At 49.2% G+C, this 21,071-nt stretch overlaps 1 protein-coding gene and 1 long non-coding RNA gene across 4 annotated transcripts in view; one reads left to right on the plus strand and one right to left on the minus strand.

Annotated features, from left to right (window-relative positions):
• The window catches only part of LOC150054827 (uncharacterized), a 67,710-nt gene extending 57,685 nt beyond the window's left edge, over positions 1–10,025 (plus strand). The window contains exon 3 of the long non-coding RNA XR_016537598.1: positions 9,829–10,025. This is a non-coding gene — a long non-coding RNA (uncharacterized LOC150054827). The remainder of the gene's footprint in view (positions 1–9,828) is intronic.
• Fbln5 (fibulin 5) overlaps positions 1–20,255 on the minus strand; it is a 61,910-nt gene extending 41,655 nt beyond the window's left edge. For 2 of the 3 annotated variants that reach the window (XM_090344715.1, XM_090344716.1), the window contains exons 1-4: positions 19,813–20,255; positions 15,718–15,772; positions 13,094–13,145; positions 9,581–9,859 (exon numbers count right to left, since the gene is read on the minus strand). In XM_090344715.1, coding sequence (XP_090200841.1) covers positions 9,581–9,859; positions 13,094–13,145; positions 15,718–15,772; positions 19,813–19,829 — 403 coding nt within the window. In that variant the 5' untranslated portion in view covers positions 19,830–20,255. Of the gene's footprint in view, positions 1–9,580; positions 9,860–13,093; positions 13,146–15,717; positions 15,773–19,300; positions 19,765–19,812 lie in introns of those variants that run through there. The other variant, XM_090344714.1, reaches the window with a different exon arrangement.
• Positions 20,256–21,071: the final 816 nt, after the last annotated feature.

A 21,071-nucleotide genomic window follows, 5' to 3' on the forward strand; every position in this document is an offset into this window, starting at 1 on the left:
TTGGAGTACTTCTCTGAAGCGGGACCATGTCCTGTTCATCCCTACAGCCTGGCAGAGGCCGACACAGGAAGTGCTCAGTGAGCATCTGTTGATTCAAATGGCCGTCCAAAGGTGTAATGTCTGTCCTGCTGCAAAACGCTTACAACCACTCCTGCCAGGCTATTAACCACAACCCTTGTACAATCCCACTTTATGGGGCCACACTTACTTACATATTGGATTGCACACTTCCTAGCCATCCCCCCACAACTCCTGCCAAGAGATGATGAATCCTCAACTGTGGTAATGGTGGTAATGGTGGTGGTAATTCATCATTCTGAGGATCAAGGTTCAAAGCCAGCCCAGGCAGGAAAGTCTGTGAGACTCTTATCTCTAACTAACCGGAAAGCCAGACATGGAGCTGTAGCAGCCCTCTCCCAGGATGTTTCATGCTGGCCCATGTAGTCCCAGAAAACACAACCACCCCTACTCTGCTCAAGAGGCTGAAAAACATATGACTTCTCTTTGTCCCCAATAGGAATGGAGCAGAGACACATTGTGTGTGTGTGTGTATGTGTGTGTGTGTGTGTGTGTGTGTGTGTGTGTGTGTGTGTGTGTGTGTATCTTTGCCCTGTCTCATATAATCCCCTTCAAATGATTATCCTTCCCCTCCCCTGGGAATGTCGGGAGATGCCAATTTGAGGCGGATGCAGCCGTGTCTGCTCTGTCTGGCCTCATTGAGTCCTGGGGGGATGTGGAAAGACCTGTGAAGTATGTGGAGCTCATAAATCAACTCTGGCCGAGTTTCTGCAATGTTTCAGTGTGAAGCAAAGTCAGACGGCACGGACAGAGTCCCCAAGGATTACTGCGTTGCGTCCCCTGGAGTCTGTGGATCCTGGCTGCCTGCGGCAGGGCCCAGCTCTGGCTGTCCCCATCTCCCCTCTGGCCTGGCTCCCACAAGCTGGAGGGAGTGGAGGTCAGTCGCTGACATCTTGTCTGCTGTCTGAGACGCTCTGGAGGGAAGGAATCCTGGGAATGCCCTGTCTTTGCCAGCCCCTAAGGAGATGGTCCCAAGACCCTTCCCCAGGAGAGGGTCTGCTTGTGTCCCCTTGAACACAGCTCCTCTGTGTTCAAGGCAAATAGGAGCTGAGGGTGGCTGCAGGCTCCAGGGATACTAAAGGATGTAACATCACTGAATGAGGTTGTGTGAAGAGCTGTCTAGGCATCTGGGGAACCCGGGCAGATAAACAAAGCCTTGGCTTTGGGACAGATATGAAGGGCAGAGCCCCACGACCCATGGGAAAAGCCAGTGAAGAAGGTTCTCTACAGGTTCGGCTCACCACGGGCTCTTTATTGGCCTCCTTTCCCATCAGCCCCTTGGCTTTTCTGTACATTCAGCTCAACATGCGTACACCAAAGATGCCTGCACCATGCTGAGTGGCCACCTCAGCCACCACGATCCCTTCTAGATGACCTGAAAGATCACAAGCTCCTGAGTTGTTCAGGATACCCCCAAGCTGAGAAAGCCCCAGAAGACTCCTCTCTGGTCTTAGTGCAATCTGGAGAGAAACAGATTTGGAAATGGTACAATGTGCTCTTCTTCGTGGCTGTTTCAGTCTATGACCCCCCATGCTGTCATCATCTTGGTGTGTAGAAGGCACACACAATGGTGTTCACACATGACAGAATGACCCAATAACACACTTCTCAGAGCTTAAGCAACACACGACAATATGAGTGTACCCAGTCTTCCTCTTTCTCCATCAGCTTTCCCTCTCCAAGCTGGGCTAAGCAGCTAACAGGCTTCTGCCATGTGGCTGGCCCTGTGGCTGGGCAGGGATTGCTGAGCTGCTAAGCAGGTGATGGCTCTCTCACTAGGTCTGGGGAGAAATGGCATGATTTTTAGGGGAGATAGCACAGGCTATCAGGCACACAGCATTTTGCTAAATCCCCAATAACTCCACAAGATAAGGATTGCTATCTCATCTTGAAGCTAGGACACTCCACAGTTTTAAAGCTCTAAAGCAGAGGATTGTGCAACTGTGGGATCTTGAACTTTGGCAACCAAAGAGATGGTGTGGCCACCCAGCTCTACTTTAGACCATTCTGTGGCATTGCCCAAAGGCCTGTATGTGGAACATGTCTATACACCCCCAGCTATATGGAGACAAACAATTCAAGACCAGCCTCAGTAACTGGTCTATATTGTATCAAAAAGAGAAGAAAGAAAAAAGGAAAAGGCTCATTGTTCCTCGTCAGTAACATCATAATATGTACCTATCACTAATTTTAAAAGCACCTGGGAAATATGATCACTGGCTTGGGCAGGAAACTCGGACTTCCTGTCCTCCAGCAAGTAAAGTGGTCTTTGGAAACCTGGTGACCACCAGAAATGGAGCCAAATGGTCTTGCTATTTAGTCCATGCTCTTTTTTTTTTTTTTTTTTTTTTTGCCAGTCCTGGGCTTGAGCTCAGGGCCTGAGCACTGTCCTTGGACTTTCTCAAGGCTAGAGCTCTACCACTTGAGCCTCAGCACCACTTCCGGCTTTTTTTGTATGTATGTGGTACCAAGGAATCGAACCCGGGTCTTCATGCATGCTAGGCAAGCACTTTAACCACTAGGCCAAACTCCCAGGGACAGTCCATGCTCTTTGTGCCCTATTCTCTGTGCGTGTGTGTGTGCATACACACTGGTGCTGGGGCTTGAACTTCAGATCTTGTGCTCTCACAAGATCATGTAAGCTATAGCTCCACTTATGACACTTTGCTTGTTAATTAGAGATAAGATAGACTTTTCTACCTGGGCTGGCTTTGAACCATGACCCTCAGATCTCAGCCTCCTGAGTATCTAGGATTACAGGTGTGAGCTACTGGTACCCAGCTTCACCCTCTTTTTGCAATACTACTTGTTTCTCACGCAGAAATGGCTAAATCTACAAGGGACTAAAATTGAAGGAAACATGGTCAGACCAAGGAACATAAAATGAGAGCCAAGAAAAACGTGTAGGCCATTGAGAAAATTGCCATGTTAGGCACTGGGGAAATAACCTGTGTAAACGCACCAAGGGCTGGTTGAATTCAGACTGTGTGGCCCCACCCAGCATGGGAGCCCAGGCAGAGCACAGAGCCTCACCCCAGACCAGGGCCAGTTACCAAAGCCAGCTGCAGCTAGGGGAAAGTACCGTTTATGATGGAGAATTGACCCAGTCCTGCCAGAAGATGTCACTACATGTAAAGTTTGATTGAAATCCACACAAAAAGAGAAGAGGCGCATGCCTCCGGGATCCAGATGAGAAAGAGTTAACCGAAAATCCAGAGACCTGGATACAGAAATGATGCTTCCTGAGGACAGAGAAGATTTAGCATAGTAGAACATTCTGGAATTGGAGAGGACTTGAGAAATAATTTGGTCCAAGAAGTTTTGTATGTGTGCCATAAACTTGTCTTGCAGACAAACCGAGTCCATGGATGGGACCCCTTCTTTATTCGCTTTAAACCATAGGAAATAGAATTCATAGAGTTACAAAAGTCACCAACTCCGCTGTGAGACAGTCAGCAAAACACTGTAAAATACATCTACGTGTGTATATGTGATATAGTGTTATATATACTGTCCTTGAGAATGCAAGGAGAGGCACAGAAATGGAGCGACAGAAATGGTGAACAAATGTAGCAGTGGTACTCACTGGAAACTATGTGGAAAATGAACTATACAAGTTGTGGATGGGGATGAGAGGGAAAAACTGAAGCGAGCGAGGGAAGGGGTGACATTGTCCAAAAAGAAATATATTCTTTACCTGACTTACCTTAACTGTAACCCTTCTGAAGATCACCTTTATAATTACAATTAAAAAAAATTAAAACCCAAATGGTTGGGGAGCTGGGAGAGGTAAAGTGGGAGAAAACTGTGGTAGGGGGCAACAGTGTTCAACAAGAAATGTCCTCTCTACCTTATGTATGTAACTGTAACCACTCTGTACAGCCCCTGAAAGAAGTAAATTAAACAAGTAGTTTCCATGGCTCAAAACAGCAACTTTGATGTGATACCCTCACGCATCTGGCTCTCTTGTTGACACCTGTACAGGTTTGCTCAGAGTCACAGCATAAGTATGCTGCCACATAAGAGACAGCAGTGTTAAGCTTCAGGTAGAACTTAGTATGGGGGAGAAATCCAGGAGAATAAATCCCCTGATTTCAATCTACAGACTCCAGACTTAGGCCTGTGATTGTTGTTATACTTGTTATATTACAGAAAAGATAATATCCATCCTTTTATTTTCACAAATAACACTAGTTAGTCTATAGAAGCCACATGACTTCTTAATGCTCACAACTCATAAAAAAATAAATCTGAGGTTGAAGCCTACTTCTTATAGATGGTTTGTTTTGAGGACTACAGCATGCTGCCTTAATTTAACCTTTAAATATAATTCCTTTTCAAGTTTTTATTTTTAAGCAAAATAATAAATTCTAAGCGAGGCACTGGAGGCTCAGACCTGTGATCCTAATTACTCAAGAGGCTGAGATCTGAAGACTGTAGGTCAAAGCCAGACCAGGCAGATACATCCCTCAACATCCTTATCTCCCAATTAACCAGCAAAAAGCTGTCAGTAAAGGTATGGCTCCAGTTGTAGGCTTCTAGCCTTGAGTGACAAACCCAATCAAGAGTGCAAGGCCCTGAGTTCAAGCCCCAGTGCTGGCAATAAATAAATAAATAAATAAATAAATAAATAAATAAATAACAAATGTTCTAATAAATCTAAGCAATATGAGAATATATGCATAGACATATATAGATGCTTTTTGAAAAGTTTCTCTCTCTAAACACGGTTCTGCGCATGGGTAGACATGGAACTCACAACTCCAGGTATGGTTCCGATTACAGCAACATCACACTATCTGGAAGCTTGGGAGCAGGGCAGAAGCTCAGGGTCTACCCTGGCTCCCTGCAGTAGGGATCTGCCCTTCCCCCTGGGTGGCTTCCTGGGGTCCTCTCATGCTGAGGTCTCCAGGGAATCACAGGCAACCCCAACTCCTACAGCTCAATGCAACAAGCAACTGGAGCGGAGAACAGCAGGATCAGCCCATAGAAGGAGCGCTAGTGCTGAGTCGGAGGGATCAAATGGAGGTGTGATGACCCTTGAAATCATGAAAGCAGTAAGTATAAGATTAACTAACTTAGGAAGCCCTTGCCACTAGCCAGCCTCCAACTTGGACATTTTATATGTGTTACCCCTACTTCTTCCTCAAAATGTCACGTGGAGGTTAGCACTGTCATCCCTGGCTAGAGATGGAAAAGTGAGGGTTCAGAGAGCATCCGCTACTTGCCTTCCATCACAGCCTCGTGACAGGGTAAGGCTGAAAGGTGGGGCTGAGGTGGCCATGAACAAGCTTGCTTGCGCCAGTTCAAGGTCATCTGAGCAAAGCCCAAGGCAGAGCCTCCTGCCTCTAGCCTGGGTCCCCTTTCCTCAGCTTGACCCCAAAGCTCTCAGCACCAAGGAGCCCTCTTGACACATTTTCCTATGGTGTCAGGCTGAGGCCTGGGTTTTGAGTTACAGCCCAAACTGGAGGTCTGGATTTAAAAAAAAAAAAAAAGTCAGAAAGAAACGTGAATGCTTAAATTCCGCCATTCCGCCCTTATTTGGGCTAACCACAGGCTGGCCACACCGAGGCTGAGGTTTCTCTGTGCTCCTGGCCTTGTGCTATCCGCTTGGAACAAATGCCTACCCTGGGCTCACTTCCCATGGCTTTATTTCACAACCTAAATAAACCAAGCTCTGCTGGCATGTTGAAGCAGATGCTGAGTGAAGTCTCTGGAATCAGGGAACATCAACTCCGAAGATATTGAAAGAATCAAGTCTCAGGACATTTTTGGACTCTAGGGATCTTTCTGAAGATTATTGGATCTCAAAACCCTACCATCCTCCTCCATGCATCTTTCACAAGGAACATTCCCTACAGATCCTGAGCCATTTTCATGCTATTTATGGGGCAAGGCATGGTGATCCCCATGTTACACATGAAGAAACAGAGACCCAAGAAGGAAGTAGACAAACTAAGATGAGAATCAAGGCTTGCCTAACTCCCAGAGCCTTCCAATCTTTGCCTTATTCTTCCACTATTTTAGAAATGTAGATGCTTTCTGGCATTTCAGCTGCTGTGTGGTCTTCATCTGTTTTCCTTGACCACCAGCCCTGGACGTAGCCCCATGACTGTACCTCTCTGTGCCTAAGCCAAAGCTCACATATGAGGTGCTCTGTGAACACTGGCTGACTGAATCTTAGCTGGCTTCTGTGAAAAATAACTCTAGAAGACATTAAACCACCTTCACCCATTCTCTGAGAGGAGCCATAGGTTACCTTCTCTGCCCACTTGCGTCTCCTCATCAGCAAGGACAAAAGCCCCAGGCAGGGGAGGGAATAAAGATACTGTTTATCATTTCAGCCATGAGCTGGGCACTGATGAGTCATACCTGCAATCCTAGCTAGTCAGGAGGCTTAGTTTTAAGAATGCAAAGCCACTGCAGGCAAACAAATCATAGAAACTCTCCAATTAACCAGCAAAAAAATCTAGAACTAGAGGCATGGTTCAAGTGGTAGAATACTAAGCCTTAAATCAAAAAAATTAAGCAAGAACAAGAGGCTTTGAGTTCAAGCCCCAACACACACACACACACACACACACACACACACACACACACGTTCAGAAATGTCCAGAAGAATTCCTACTGTTCCCTGAAGTAGCACAGCTCTAGTAAAACAGCTTTCTCAGCTCCAAAACACCTCCTATGCCTTAGTACTGGTGGAGTCTCTGAACTTGCCACTGAGCCAAGTCGATTAGCAAAGCAAGGTCTTGGAATGTCCACCCAGAGGGATGACACAGTGAGCCCACAAGGGGATACTCAGGCAAAGACAAACGCCAGCTGCACTCAGGAACCGGATTCTCAGAGGCAGCATTATGAGAGGAAGGTTCCTGAAGACGTCCAGACTTGGGCTGCTTCAATCATGCAGCTACTCTCCCACTCCCCACCTTCAGGTCAACCCTATCAGTCATCACCATCTTCCTCTGGGCTGGCTGGCTATTTGACTGGCTTGGAACTCTGTGTGTATGTTTGATTCTGCTTTTGACCAATTTGTGGATTGGTGACTCTCCCCTCCCTGCCCATTCACTATGTCTGTGAGCTCTACCCTCATACCAAGCTGCCAGTTTCTTCTTCTTTTTTTCCAATCCTGGGGCTTGAACTCAGGGCTTAGGCACTGTCCTTGACCTTCTTTTGCTCAAGACTAGCATTCTAGTCTTGAGCCACAATGCCACATCTGGCTTTTTCTGTGTATGTGGTACTGAGGAGTTAAACCCAGGGCTTCAAGCTGCCAGTTTCTCAAGGCCACAAAACACTGTTGGCTCATGGGCTGTAGCTCTTGGATCACTATTCCCCCTGTCCAAGGGTCCTGAGTTTGTGGACTCAAGTTTTGGTCCAGAGGGTTTTGTGGGACCCAACACTGAGAAACTGAAAAGGAAGGTCAGAGGTCCTAGAGACCCAGGCTTCTGCTCAGCTGGGGCACAGGATGAAGGCTAATTGGGTCACCAGAGAGGAAACATCTTCCTTGAAAGTGAGTCTAACCACAGCCAAAGAGTGCAGTGGTACACGCCTGCAACGGGGGAAGTACTTTGCCCCTTTCCTTCTTTTGCTGGACCCCCTCACTCCAGCTCTCACAATGCCTCTGTGAAGGCCCGATTTGAAAGCATCTGTAAGTCAGGAAACCGAGGGGTGGAGTGGAGGGAAGTCAGAAAGAACTCAGGACTTATGAATGCAGAAAGCTAGACTTTTTGGAAACGGATGGGCCTGCTGCCAGGCCTCTCCAGGGTTCCCAGATTGTACTGTGCTTACAAAAGGGCTATTATGAACAGCTCGGCATCTCAGGGTGACAGGTTCAGAACCACAAATAGTCTGACATCACAGGGAGCTGGAATGAGTAGCTTTCCCAGCCATGTTCTCATTGTCAGGCCTTGAAACCCTGGAAGGAGGTGTGGGAGGGAGGGGATACCCCGGGAAGCCCCAAGGCAGTTCCTCAATGTTCTACAGAAGGGGTTGATGGGACATCTTAAGACATCAACCTGAGGTGCCCACACCATGACTATCTGCGACCTCTCACCCTGCCCCCAAAGTTGAAGTACCTCCGAAGTGTCACTGTACCCCCTTTCTTACCGGCACATGTGCACAGAGAGGCTGGCCTGTGTGAACCAGAAGCATCTGTTCCTTGTTCTCTTCCTCTGACTTTTCCAGGGCGGGGGAGTTATTTCTTTGGGGATCAAGTCATCTGGTAGTTGAGTCAGCTAGACTCAAGTCCTACCTAGGTAACTGCCTAAGAGAGGCTGACGTTAAAGACTACTTCCAAGATCTCTTCCAGTGACAGCTGTCCATTGTTCTGCCTTGTGTTATCATGGTTTGATTGGGTCTTGTACATACTTTCCCTTTGCATATTGGACTTTCCTCCCAATACACACACAGACACACACACGCACACACACCACCACCACCACTTCATCCAGACCCAGTACAGAAGAGTACAGAAGGCTGGACTCCAGCATATCCAGTCTTTCCCTGTGACTCTGAAGGACATCTGCTTCCCAGGAGCGTACAAGGGACTTTACAGGTGACAGCTGCCCACAGCCCAACACTGCGGAACCCCCAAACCCACAAAATCCCACTGGGGACGTTCTCCCAATATTCTGATGCCATCGGAAGCAACTAGAAGAACTTCACTTTGTACTTATCAACTTCTTTTAGATTTTCTATTTCCTCTGTGTGCTTTGTACTCCCGAGACCATCAAAGTACAACAGGATTTGTATGCCATTTGGAAATGTGCTCAAAATGGGATCCAGGCTCAAAAGGCTTTGGCAGACCGGGCATGTGATCAAAGCAACGTGTCGCCTTCACTCTAGAGCATCTCCCTAAATCTGGAACTGGCTGCAAGATTTGACCAGCCTCCATGGCTACCCAGGACAAGACAACCCAAGACTTGGCAGGACACTGCTCACGCCCTTGTCAATTCCTTTGGGCCTGAAGCACATGGTGTCTACTTTGTCCTCCAGGGATCCCATCAGCAAGACTCCTTTCCGCCATAAGAGCATTGGTTCCTCCTGTAGGAGCCTGCTTTCCTTCCAGAGCAGGCGCTAGGTTTGCACTGTAGGAACATTTTCCATTCAACACACTGGAAGTGGCACTCCAACACCTCTTCAGGTCTCAGTCTAGAAAGATCACTAAGTCTGACCCAATACATTTATTGAGAACACAGAAGCTTGAATAATATATATATATATATATATATCAATGATAAATCGATGACAGAGATAGATCAGAAGACAGACAGGAAATCAAGAAGAGACAAACAAGCTACCTGGGAACTCGGAAGGAAGCAGCAAGCTCAAGTCCTGAGAGGGGGAGGATGGCCCAAAAGTAGGGCTGGTGGGGACAAGAATCTGTAGAAAGCAGGTGTTGTTTTTCCGGGGACATTCATTGCATGGCAGCCAACTCGAATGTTGGGGAGACAGACGAGAGCCCCAGAACACACCGCAGAGGGAGGGGGCCCAAGGGACTCACCCACACACTGGTTGCCTTCATCCATCTGGTATCCAAAGCGGCAGACAAGAGGCCTCGAGATGGTGGGGTAGTTGGATGCAGCCCCAGCCGAGGCGGCTGCGGACGACACGGGCGGGGCGGCCGCGGGGTAGGGCCCTGAGTAAGGCGTGGAATAGGGGCTGGAGTATGGTCCTCGGTACACTGGGTTGGTTCGAGGGATGCATAAGTAGCCGCCGTTCTGGTTAACACACATCATGTCTCCTCGGCAGGCCTCGGGGATGGTCCGGCACTCGTCAATATCTGCAAAGCCACACACAGGATGAGCGCTGTGGCTCCCTCGGCTGCGCCCTGCACCATGCGTGCAGCATCAGAGCTTTGAACCAACAGATGTGAGGGACCCAGCACAGGCCCCCAGCCTGGTTGCAGCCAGCCACAGGCTCCCCACTGGCAGGTCTTCCCAACTGAGTGTAAGCACACGTGGCCAGTGTCCCCTACACAGGAGCCCTTCCTGCGTCTCCATTCTGATCTTGACCACAGTCACAGAAACCTCAACAGCCGCTACTAGATAAACGCACATGAAACTCATCTCTATTTTCATCTTACATGCCTAGCAAGCAAACAGCCACACTCAGTTTCAATAGCTAGAAAATAATAAATACATAGACCATCAGAATTGTTTACTTGTAGATACAGAAACACACGGGGTACCCTGTCTGCACATACACTGTGAAAACAGAGATATGACTAAGACTTTCTCTTATTCCTTTTCCAAACCACAACTGGGCAGTGGAGCAAGAGACCTTCATGTCAAGATAGCCAAGGCTGGCACTCACCACGTACGATGTGGAAAATGAACTTGTGGGATGGGAGGGAAAAACTGAGAGAGAGCAAGTGAAAGGAGATGTACTTTTACCTGACTTATTCAACTTAATCCCTTTGTACATCACCTTTATAATAACAACAAAAATATATCTTTTCAATAGATAGACAAGCCTTGGCTCAGAGCTAGTTATTTTCTAAGAGTGTAGAGCCTTAGAATTAGCCCACTCTGTGCCAGCAAGCAGGCCTACATCCCACCACACTGCTGCTTCTCATGCTGGAAGAAGAGAGATGGCTAGCCTTGCTATGGAGGGGTGGGGTGGGGAGACGGGCAACTCTGGCTGCAGTGAGCAGCGGGCCTGGCTCCAGAGGCTGGGCCCTGCCTCCAGCCTTGAAGTCTGCTCTGGGTGGAACTAGAGCCCAGGGAGTGGCCTGGATCCTGACAGCTTCCACACCATCTCCTCTGAGACACTCATGCCAACTCCCAGCTTAGGAAAGGGAATGCCAAGGCTCTGAATGTCGCGGCCTGTTTCCCAGTTAACACTAAGAGCTGGGACAGCACCCTTAAGTCAAATTATTTTACTGCCAATCCAGCATGAGCTCAGATTTCCAAGAACAACTTTTCATATTTCTCTCTCCTCTCTGGTTCTGAGCTGATATGAGCTCAGGGAAGACAAAGAATTTGACCTAAGTTAAGCATAATTAAGACGTTAATCTCCATGGGGGGGGGGTCAGGCAGAACAAGGGGCAGACACAGTCTTTCTCCATAGCCTGTGCACCATTCTATACTCCGAGCTTCCTTTCCACCTCTAGTCTTGGCTTATGCTGTTCTTCCCCACCTAGAATAATAATTCTTGAGATCCAGTCCGTTCTCCATCACTCTGGAGAGTCTGCAGGCTCTAGCAGGAGAACACAGCTACTTGAATATCCTTGACTGAAGAACAGTTCTCCTCAACTGGCCATGAAGCCTTAGGAGAGACACACCTGGAACAGTGATGGAGAGAGCTGGCACCCAGCCAAACAATTAGATCAGCCAGCTCATCCCGGTGGTCAGTGGAGTGACACGTCCCAGCCAGATCATCCTCATAGCCCCCATCACTCTTCATGGACCCTGGACGTCAAGTAGGACTCTTTCTCCCTCTTTCCCAGGGACTACTGCCATTACCTCCTCTTGGCAAGAGACTTGTTCCACCAGCCACATTTGCTTATGTCTACGTCTCCACTAGAGGGCGTCCTAAGAGAATGCCTTCCTCAAAGTACATGGTCCTCAGCCTTGCCACCTTGTGAATAACCTTAGGTTAATGGAGGGAAAGAGAATAAGCAGCTGATGGAATTCCGTTTGCTAATCCACTGGCTTTCACATGGAGAGCTCATTTTGAATTAGTGGGAAGGGGACACAGGGAAGACGAAGGGGGCAGGGCAGGAACTGTAGTCACATGAATCCTTCAAGGTAGAAGAGGCAGAAGGATTGGTTAGAAATACAGTTGAGCTGGCGCTGTAATCCTAGCTATTCAGGAGGCTGAGATCGGAGGATCAAGGTTCAAAGCCAGCCAGAACAAAAAGATCTGAGACTCTTATCTCCAATTAACCTCTAGAAAATGGGAAGAGCTCAGAGACAGCACCCAGGCCAAGTTCAAGCCCCATGACCCACAAAAAAAAAAAAAAAAAAAAAGAAAGAAAGAAAGGAAAGAAAGGAAAAGAAAAGAAATACAGTTGAGAGGCGAGTGTAGTCTAGTGGTAGAGTGCTTGCCTAGCATGCACAAAGTCCTGGGTTCAATTCCTTGTACCACATACACAGAAAAAGCTGAAAGTGGCACTGTGGCTCAAGTGGTAGAGTGCTAGCCTTGAGCAAAAGAAGCCTAAGCCCTGAGTCTAAGCCCCAGGACTGGCAAAAAGAAAAAAAGAAGGCTGGGAGTTTGGCCTAGTGGTAGAGTGCTTGCCTAGCACGCACGAAGACCCGGGTTTGATTCCTCGGTACCACATACATAGCAAAAAGCCGGACGTGGTGCTGAGACTCAAGTGGTAGAGCTCTAGCCTTGAGAAAGTCCAAGGACAGTGCTCAGGCCCTGAGCCCAAGCCCAGGACTGGCAAAAAAAAAAAAAGAAAGAAAGAAAGAAAAAGAAGAAGAAAGAAAGAGAAAAAGAAAAAGAACTACTACAATTGAAAAAGGAAGGACTTGAGAAGTGAGAGAATTTAATGTGTTGGCTTTGAGGATGGAAGAGAAAGTCACCAGCCAAGAAAGAAAGACAGCTTCGAGAAACTGGGAGTGGCCATCAGTTGACAGCTGGCAAGGAAATGACCTCAGTCCCATAACTGCTGCGAAGGAACTGTGCCAACAGCCCTCATGAGCAAGAAAAGAGCTCCTTCTTGGGCCTCCCAAAAACTCAGCCCGCTGACATTTTCAGGTTAGCCTGGTAGACAGATGCTGGACTTCTGACCTAGAAAACTCTGTGGTCTGAAGTGTACAGGGTTTAAGCTACTGTTCCCTTGTGCCAGCAGCCCTCGAGAGTCCATACAGATGGAACACGATTAATTCATAATGCCTAGCCCCCCACACTGTGTTCACAAAAACGGTGACCAATTAGAGGACAGTTTTGCACCTCAGTCGTTCTGTGTTCTTCCATACATGAGGATCGGAGAACTGCTGAAAGGACTAGCCCTGCACCGAACTGTCACTGAGGGACGCCACCCAGGGAGGACTGGAGAGGCACTTACCTAAACATTGTCCTGACTGGCGATCCAGGTCAAAGCCGTTAGTGCACTGCTGCTGCAGGAAGGAGAGAAGAGAGGCAGGGTCATTCTACTCACAGATTCATCCTTGCTGTAAACAAAGCTCCATGGCAGAAAGGTTAGGAAGCGCAATGAAGAGTAACTCATTCCTCATACCAATGCCTGTATTAGAATTCCTCTTTAAAACTATTTTCTTACCATCATTTTACACTGAACATTTCTTTAAAAACCCTGTCTCGTTGTTTCAAGATCTCCCAATTTTAGCGAATTATTTTTATGGTACTTGAACTCAAGGCCCGGGCCCTGTCCCTGAGCTTTTGTGCTACCACTTGAACCACAGCACCACTTCCAGTTTTCTGGTGGTTAATTGGAGAGAAGAGTCTCATGGATTTCGATGCCCAGGCTGACTTTAAACCACGATCCTCAGATGTCAGCCTCCTGAGTAGCTAGGATAATAAAGGGTGTGCCACCAGCACCTGCCCATTTAGTAATTCTCATTGGTCTTGTCGATGCTTCACGGATGACGAGCAGCAGCAATCACATCTGATTCGTATGATACACTGTTCCCCCTCCTCACGCCTTTCCTGGAATGGCTATGATAATTTATGCATTAAGGGACAGGGTATTTGTTTGTGACAGTATTTTGAATTTGAAGTCTAGGCTTTGTGCTTGCTAAACAGGCAACGTTTTGCACTGGAGTTTTTGAGATTAGGTCTTGCTCCTGCCAAGGCACGTTCCTGGGCTGTGGACCCACCTATTTTAGACTTCCTTTCATAGCTGGATGACGGTAACACACCGCCCACACCCAGCTTCTTTCACTGAGATGGAGTCTCATGGATTGTTCTGCCTATTGCTGGCCTGGAATCACAATTTTCCCACTCCCGGCCTCCCACACAGCCAGGAAGACAGACATGCGCCATCATACTAGGTGCAAAGAAGGAGAAGGGGTCTTGTGAACATAACCGCCAGTGCTGGCCTCAAGCTGTCGTCCTTCTGTATTTGGTGTCCAAAGTATTTGACCTTTCCTGCTTAGCATCTACTGTAAATTTTTCCCCTATGAAATTGTCTCAAGTCTCAGTCCTGGCTAGAAAAAAAAAAACTTACATGGAAGACATACTTTATTTTCTCAGAAAAGTAGAGAGTCTGATCAATGTACGAGCAAGGTATGAGCAAGAACTGCCCCCCCTTGTATAACTAACAGATGCTAATAAGAAGGTGAGGGGGGGGGAGTTGAGGAAATTCCTCCAGTTCAGTTTCAGCAAGACTTTGTACAGAGATGTTCCTCTAGTCCATCTCAGAGGTTTGCGGGCTTTACATATAACTTACGTTGACAGTTTTACCTGCTGAAAAAAAAATATGTGTCAGAGCAGACAATCCGGGGACCAAGAAGCTTCTGGAATATGGCATTTCATGGGAAGTATCGGTACCTGTGGGTGAGGACTCTCACCCCCGGCCGTGGCTCCAGCTCCAGAGTTGAGCTTCCCTGAGCTGTGGGTTGGTTTGTGTGGATGCCTGCACTCTTAGCAAGAGCTCAGGGTTCCTAGGGCCTTGGAGCAAAGGACACAGAACAAAAGAGCCAGGAGGCTGTGCTGGAAAGCATAGGAGACACAGGCTGAAGCAATGCAGCAGGAGAGGGTTCAAGTCCCCTGGTCTGCCCAGCTTCTAGTTCTCACAGCAGCCCCTACTTGCTGTGGAACTTCTCCGTGCCTCAGTCTCCCCACCCTGAGAGGTGTTAGTACTTAACTCTAAGCAATTGCAGAGCCTAAATGTCTTTTATTGTTGTGTGTCTGAGACGGGGACTCGAACCCAGTACTTGATGTTTATGCTCATTGGCAAGTACTCTGCCAACTGAACCACTCCACCAAGCCTAAATGTCTAAGTATTTGGAAAAGTGCCTAGGCGACAGTGAGCACAGAGTATCCTTATCCAGACCCACAGGCTGGATGAGAAGATTCCAAAGCCCTCTGAGATCTAAGGTTCTTTATAATTCACCCCAAGACACTTCCTCTTCTCAGTGACATGAATAGACTTCAAAGTATGTGAGTGTGAGTGAGTGTGTGTGTGTGTGTGTGTGTGTGTGTGTGTTTCAGCATAAAACCTAGTCTTCACCCAACCCTGTGGCTTTGCAAAGCCTGGAATGCTACCGTCTTTTCTCCAGCCCTGAGAGAAACCTCCCTGAGTTTAACCTCATCCATCCCTCCATACTCGATCCAGAGGTCTTTGCTCAGGGTGGGCCTCCCTGTGCCACATCTGGTGCCCTCTTCTTCCTCTCCTACCCATAGGGCCAGGGCATGTGAATAAATGGGAGCCATAGATGCTGTTATCTCAGGGTGCCAGGGCCCCCCAAATACTACCACACATCGGCTTAGTATTTCTCCAGTCATCACCTGATTACAAGTCTTGGGCTGGGTGTCAGGATAACGGGTTACAATTCTACTCCTGGCCCTCGGTCAGCCTCTCTGAGCCTCCGCTATAATCTCACAAGCAAGATCTCCAATCAAGCCAAGCATGGAGCCCCTCTCCACCCCAATCTCCACGGTCCAGTCACGTGCACAGCCTCATTCTCTTGCGCTAATCATTCTTCCTGGGAACTTTTCAAGCAGTCTTACCTGTGCATTCCCAGGATTTGGAAGACAGAGAGCCAGGAGAGTAGCAGTGAGTATCCTGTGGAAAACAAGAAATGGTGTGTAAACCCCAAGATCCATGCAGGTGTGGGGGTCGGGGGCAGAGCTCACAGGCTTGAAAGCAGGGATAGGTGTGCTCCAGACTCCTCACCAGCCCAAACCAGGCTGGCATCTTGCCTCATATAGGAGAGACTGACTTAGGGCATACTTTTTTCTTTTCTTTTTCCAGGACTAAGCTTGAGCACAAGTTTTTGTGCTCTGCTGCTGAGCCACTCCTCAGTCTTTTATGCTGTTTGTTTTTTTTTAATCCATCATGGAACTTGAACTCTAGGCCCGGGCACTGTCCCAGAGCTCTTCAGCTCAAGGCTATCACCCTACCCCTTGAGCCACAGTGCCACTTCCAGTTTTCTGGTGATTCATTGGAGATAGGAGTCTCATAGACTTTGCTCCTTTATGCTGTTTTTCAAAGGGTTTTAAAAAAATATTTTTAATTGTTATTATAAATGTGATGTACAGAGGGGTTACAGTTACCTAAGTCAGGTGATGAGCACATTTCTTTTTGGATAATGTCATTCCTTCCCTTACTCTCTTCCCAGTTTGCTCTGATTATTTTTAAGATAGGGTCTTTTTTTGGTCCTCAGCTGGACTGGACCACATCCTCCTATTTACATTAAGATGACAGGTGTGCCTCACAGCATCCAGCTGGTTGGTTGAAATGGAGTCTTGAGGCCTTTTTGCTGGGACTCACTTAAAATCACAATCTTCCTCACCTCAGTTTCTTAAATAGCTAGGATTTCAGGCAAGAGTCACTGCATTTAGCTTCAATCACTTTTGAATGAATGGTTCCATTACTTCAAAAACAAAAATGAGTCAAAACCCAAACTGCTGTGGAATTTTTTTTCACAATAATGCACGGACCTTGATCTTCCTTTCTTGTACATGAAGACTTGCCTAAACTCTGGATACCTTTATTCTGAGATGATTACAGAGTCAGGGAGCCACCACCATCCAGCCAGATAAGGGGAAGAACTTGGATGAAGCCATTTAGCCAGAGCCCAGAGGCCTTTGCCCACACAAGTGAGACTCCCCAAGGAAGAGATGCACTCAAGTGGCTCTGCCCCTCAACACCAGTCCTACAGTGTGGTCTGCAGAAACTGCCCCACAGGCAGGCACAGCCTGGGGAACCATAGCCCCAAGATGGAGAAACGTGATAGGAAACAGCAGAAGGAGCCAAGACACCAGCCACTCACCCACCATCTCTGATCCTGCCTGCAATCCGCCGTTCCTCACTGCCAAGTGGTCATTAAATAAGCCAGTACTAGACTTTCCCACTTGAACCACATCGACCATGCTCTCTTGCTTTAGTTAGTTTTCAGATGGGGTCTCAGTTTTTCCCAGGATTGTCATCCTGTCTATACACTTCCCCTGTGCCTGGAACCCCAGGAACATGCCATCATACATAGCTCTTTGTTGATTTGAAAGTCACCCTAACTTTTTGCCCAGGCTGGATTCAAACCACAATCCCCCTAATCTCCATCTCCTGAGAAGCTGGGTTTAAATTGGAAATGGTGACATAACATGGAAATGTGGGCATGGTAGGGCATCCTGAGTCCCAGCTACCTAGAAGGCTGGGATAGGAAGATCACATCTTGGCCAACACAGAAAGAAGTTCATCTCAAAAGAAAAGGAAAGATGAGAGAGAGGTTTAACAATATGCATGAACCCTGACACAATATTTAGGAACACACACACACACACACACACACACACACACACACACACACACACACACACGGTTGCCATCTAAGGCTCACAGTTAGAAGCCAGCCCAGGAAGGAATGGCTGTGAGATTCTTCTCTCCAATTAAGCACTAAAAAGCCAGAAGCGGAGCTGTAGCTCTAGTGGTAGAGAACACCTTGAGAAAAAAAAAAAAAGAGTAAAGTGACAGCACCCAGGCCATGAGTTCGAGCCCCAGTTCCAGCACAAAAACAAAATAAAACAAAAACAAATGAATGTAAAATTGCACCCATAGGAGGTAGCTTGAGTTGTCCAACTCATAGAGACCGAACAGAAAGGTGGTGGCCAGGTCTGGGGGATGAGAAGAGGAAGTGGTTGCTTAATGGCTCCCAAGCTTCAGTTTTGCAAGATGCAAAGAGTTTTCAGCCAAGTGAACCAACTGAACTAACCCTGAACTGTACACCTAGAAACAGTGAAAGGAGAAGAAATCTGAAGTCTAGGCAAATGTATTAGTGTTCACAGGATCCAGTACAAACTCACCCACCCGAGCAGCGTCTGCACTCAGCCGAGGCCCCAGACAGGCAGGTCAGAGAAGACTTCCTTTCAGAAGTGATCTTGATGGCTTCAGCCAGGCCATGGATCTAGAGCCTGGCTGGGTTCTGTAACCCATTACTGCTACTTGCATGCAGACTTTCCAATCCTTCCTTCTTTACAGCGAGTCCATAGATTACAAAGCTCACTCATATCCATCCATAACACAAGACCCAGGTAAAACAGCCATCTGGGGACCCTGAGGGCCCCAACTTAAGGTGACAGCTAGGGAGAGCAGATCTGCAAGCCCAGGATCTCCATTCTCAGTACAGAGGATGAACACTCTAAATGTCTACAAGTTTTCAACTTCAGCGGGAGCCAGGTACTCCAGCACTGCAGACAGCCCTGACCTTATAAAGCGCACAGCCAAATCCTAAGGCTTTTCTTTTTACATATCTGCAACAGCCAGATTTATAGCTGGAAGGAATGAAAGAACAATAACACAATTTATTTTCCAGTCTGTGTATTATGAATTTCAATGCTTTCCTGTTTCTTCCCATGAACTTCTCTTTCGGATGGTTATAAAATCCTGTCTCGTTTACGTTGGAGACAGAACAGGCTGACTGCGTGCTGGGGACCTCAAGAACGGGTGGAAAAGTCCTGCTCATACACACACACACACACACACACACACACACACACACACACACACACACACACACACACACAGCCCCCCATTCCTGCTCCCCATTTCCTTTGGCTAGAAGCAGCCCTCAGACAGTCAAACCCCAAGCCCAACCTCCTGGAAGAGCTTTGGCTAGGTCCTGGGGCCCAAATAAGCTCCAGGCAATGGAGTGTTTCCAAAAGGAAATATTATCCAAGAAGTCTGCCCACAGCATCCGGAATGACTGCACCTTGTCAGAAAACTGCAAAAACTGAACTAACGATAGCTAACACCGGAGCGGGAAGACATTCACCGCGTCTAACCGTTCCCTGGAACTGGGGTTCAGGTGACTCGGCCCAGGTCGTGCACCATCCTACAAAGCAAAGAAAGCCCGGAGAACAACCAAGTATCAGCACCGCCTGCTGTGTCGAGGTACCGAGTCCCAGTCCAGGATGACAATAACTGCAGCTTAGCCTTTCGCATGGAGACAGGCCGGTTACCAAAGCCCATCCCGGAACACACCCTCACCCACGCGCACACACGCGCACCCGCGCGCACATTCACTTGCATGAACGACTGGGTTTGGTTGTCAAGCGCGCGCCGCTCGGAGACCCCACGAGCAAGACAGTCGCTCACATGCGCCTCGGTCCGCGGTGCCCGATTTTCATTGGCTCGAAATTTCTGGGTCCCATGCCCTTGGCGAAGCCCACACGGACATAAGGCAGAAGCAGCCCGGGCGCGCCGCCCGTCCGTGGCGGTGGCGAGTGACCCGGAGAGGCCGATCCCCGGGTGCGAGAGAAGATCGCGTCCTCCCCCAAGCGCGCACCGAGCGGCCGCCCCTTTCCCGGACGCCGGGCGGGAGGCGCGCGGCCCCGGGCGCTCCTCGCCTCCTCCTCGTCCTCCGCCGATCGCGCTCCGCCGCGGTTTACACGATCCCCACTCCCGGCCCCGGGCAGCTTTTTATAATCAACGGCACCATTGCATCACTAGCTAATGTCTTTCCCAGTCCCCGGACTCGGCCTGACTCCCAGCCGTGACCATTGCCCACCCACCGGGGATTGGGGGGTGGTTTGTTCTTTTTTCTTCTTTTTTCAATAAACTTTCCAGCCCCTGGTTGAGGAAAGGGAAGGCCGGCGCTCTGAACCCACCTTCTCAACGCCGGCATGTCCCAGATGCAGATGCGCGCGCGCGAGGCGGCGAGGCGGGACGTGGTTAGCTGGCGGCGGCACCGCCGCGGGGTCTGCGCTGGGATAGGGCTCGGGCTCCGGCTCGGGCTCCGGCTCCGGCTCGGCTGGGCTGGCGGCGGAGCTCGCGCGGGCGATCTGATCCCACCCGGGCCGAGCGGGCGGCGGCCAGGCCGCGGCAGGGGGGAGCGCGCCGGGGTGCTGGGAGCCGCTGAGCCCCGGGAGCGAGCACCTGGTTCCGCTTAGCCCTCGTCAGTAATTCAGCATTAGACCAATTGGAGGAGGAATGTTAAAAATGAACACTTCATTTTCTAAGTATGTTAAACAATGCAAATGGGGGCCTCCGTCTGGACGCAGCTGGTTCAGATTACAGCGCGCACCAACTGGCTAGACTCCCCTCGCCGCAATCTCGGGGCGGCTGCCAGCGCCGAGGGCTCGCGCTGGGAGGGCGGGGAGCACCTCGGCGGCCGAGGGGGCGGGGGACCGGGCTGGGCCCCGGGGCGGGACTGGGAGGAGGCGCCGTGCGCCGATCCCCGGGTGGGACTCGAACTCCGCACCGGCGCAGCGGCAGCCATGGGAAGCTCGGGGCCGTGACAGAGAGGAGAGAGACGGCCGAGGAAGGGCGCGGGGATGGGGCCCCGCCTGGACTCAGAGCTAAGCGGGGAGGTGGCCTGCCTTCCTGGCCCTCACCCCCGCCTCTCCCTGGCCACGCCAGGGTCCCTCACCTTGAAAACGATCGTGCCGAGGAGGTGATTTGAAAAAGACCAGAGGAGAAAGCGGAAGAGCCTTTATGTCCCCTTTCCCTCCCCCTTCTCGCCTTCCATTCCTTCCTCCTTCCCTTCCCTTCCTTCTCTCCTTCCTTCTCCCTTTCCTCCTTCCTTCCTTTCTTCCTTTGCTTCCTTCTCCCTTTCCTCCTTCCTTTGCTTCCTTCCTTCTTCCCTTCCTCCTTCCTTCTTTCTCCCTTCCCTCCCTTCCCTTCTCCTCCTTTTGCTTCCTTCTCCCCTCCTCCTTCCTTCCTTCCTCCTCTGCTTCCTTTTCTTCCTCCTCCCTTCTTTTCTTCCTCCTCCCTTCTTTCTTTCCTTCCTTTCTTCCTTCTTCCTTCTTTTTCTTCCCCCCTCTCTCCCTCCCCCTCCCTTGTGGAATTAAATTCTACTCAAGTCTCCTTGTGTACGAGCTGCCCGCTGCTGGGCTGTGGCGTGGTCCAGCCTTTCCCCTGTGGACAT

This window comes from Megascapheus bottae, chromosome 14 (genome assembly GCF_031878675.1).
Source record: "Megascapheus bottae isolate mThoBot1 chromosome 14, mThoBot2.hap1, whole genome shotgun sequence".
Taxonomy (NCBI): domain Eukaryota; kingdom Metazoa; phylum Chordata; class Mammalia; order Rodentia; family Geomyidae; genus Megascapheus; species Megascapheus bottae.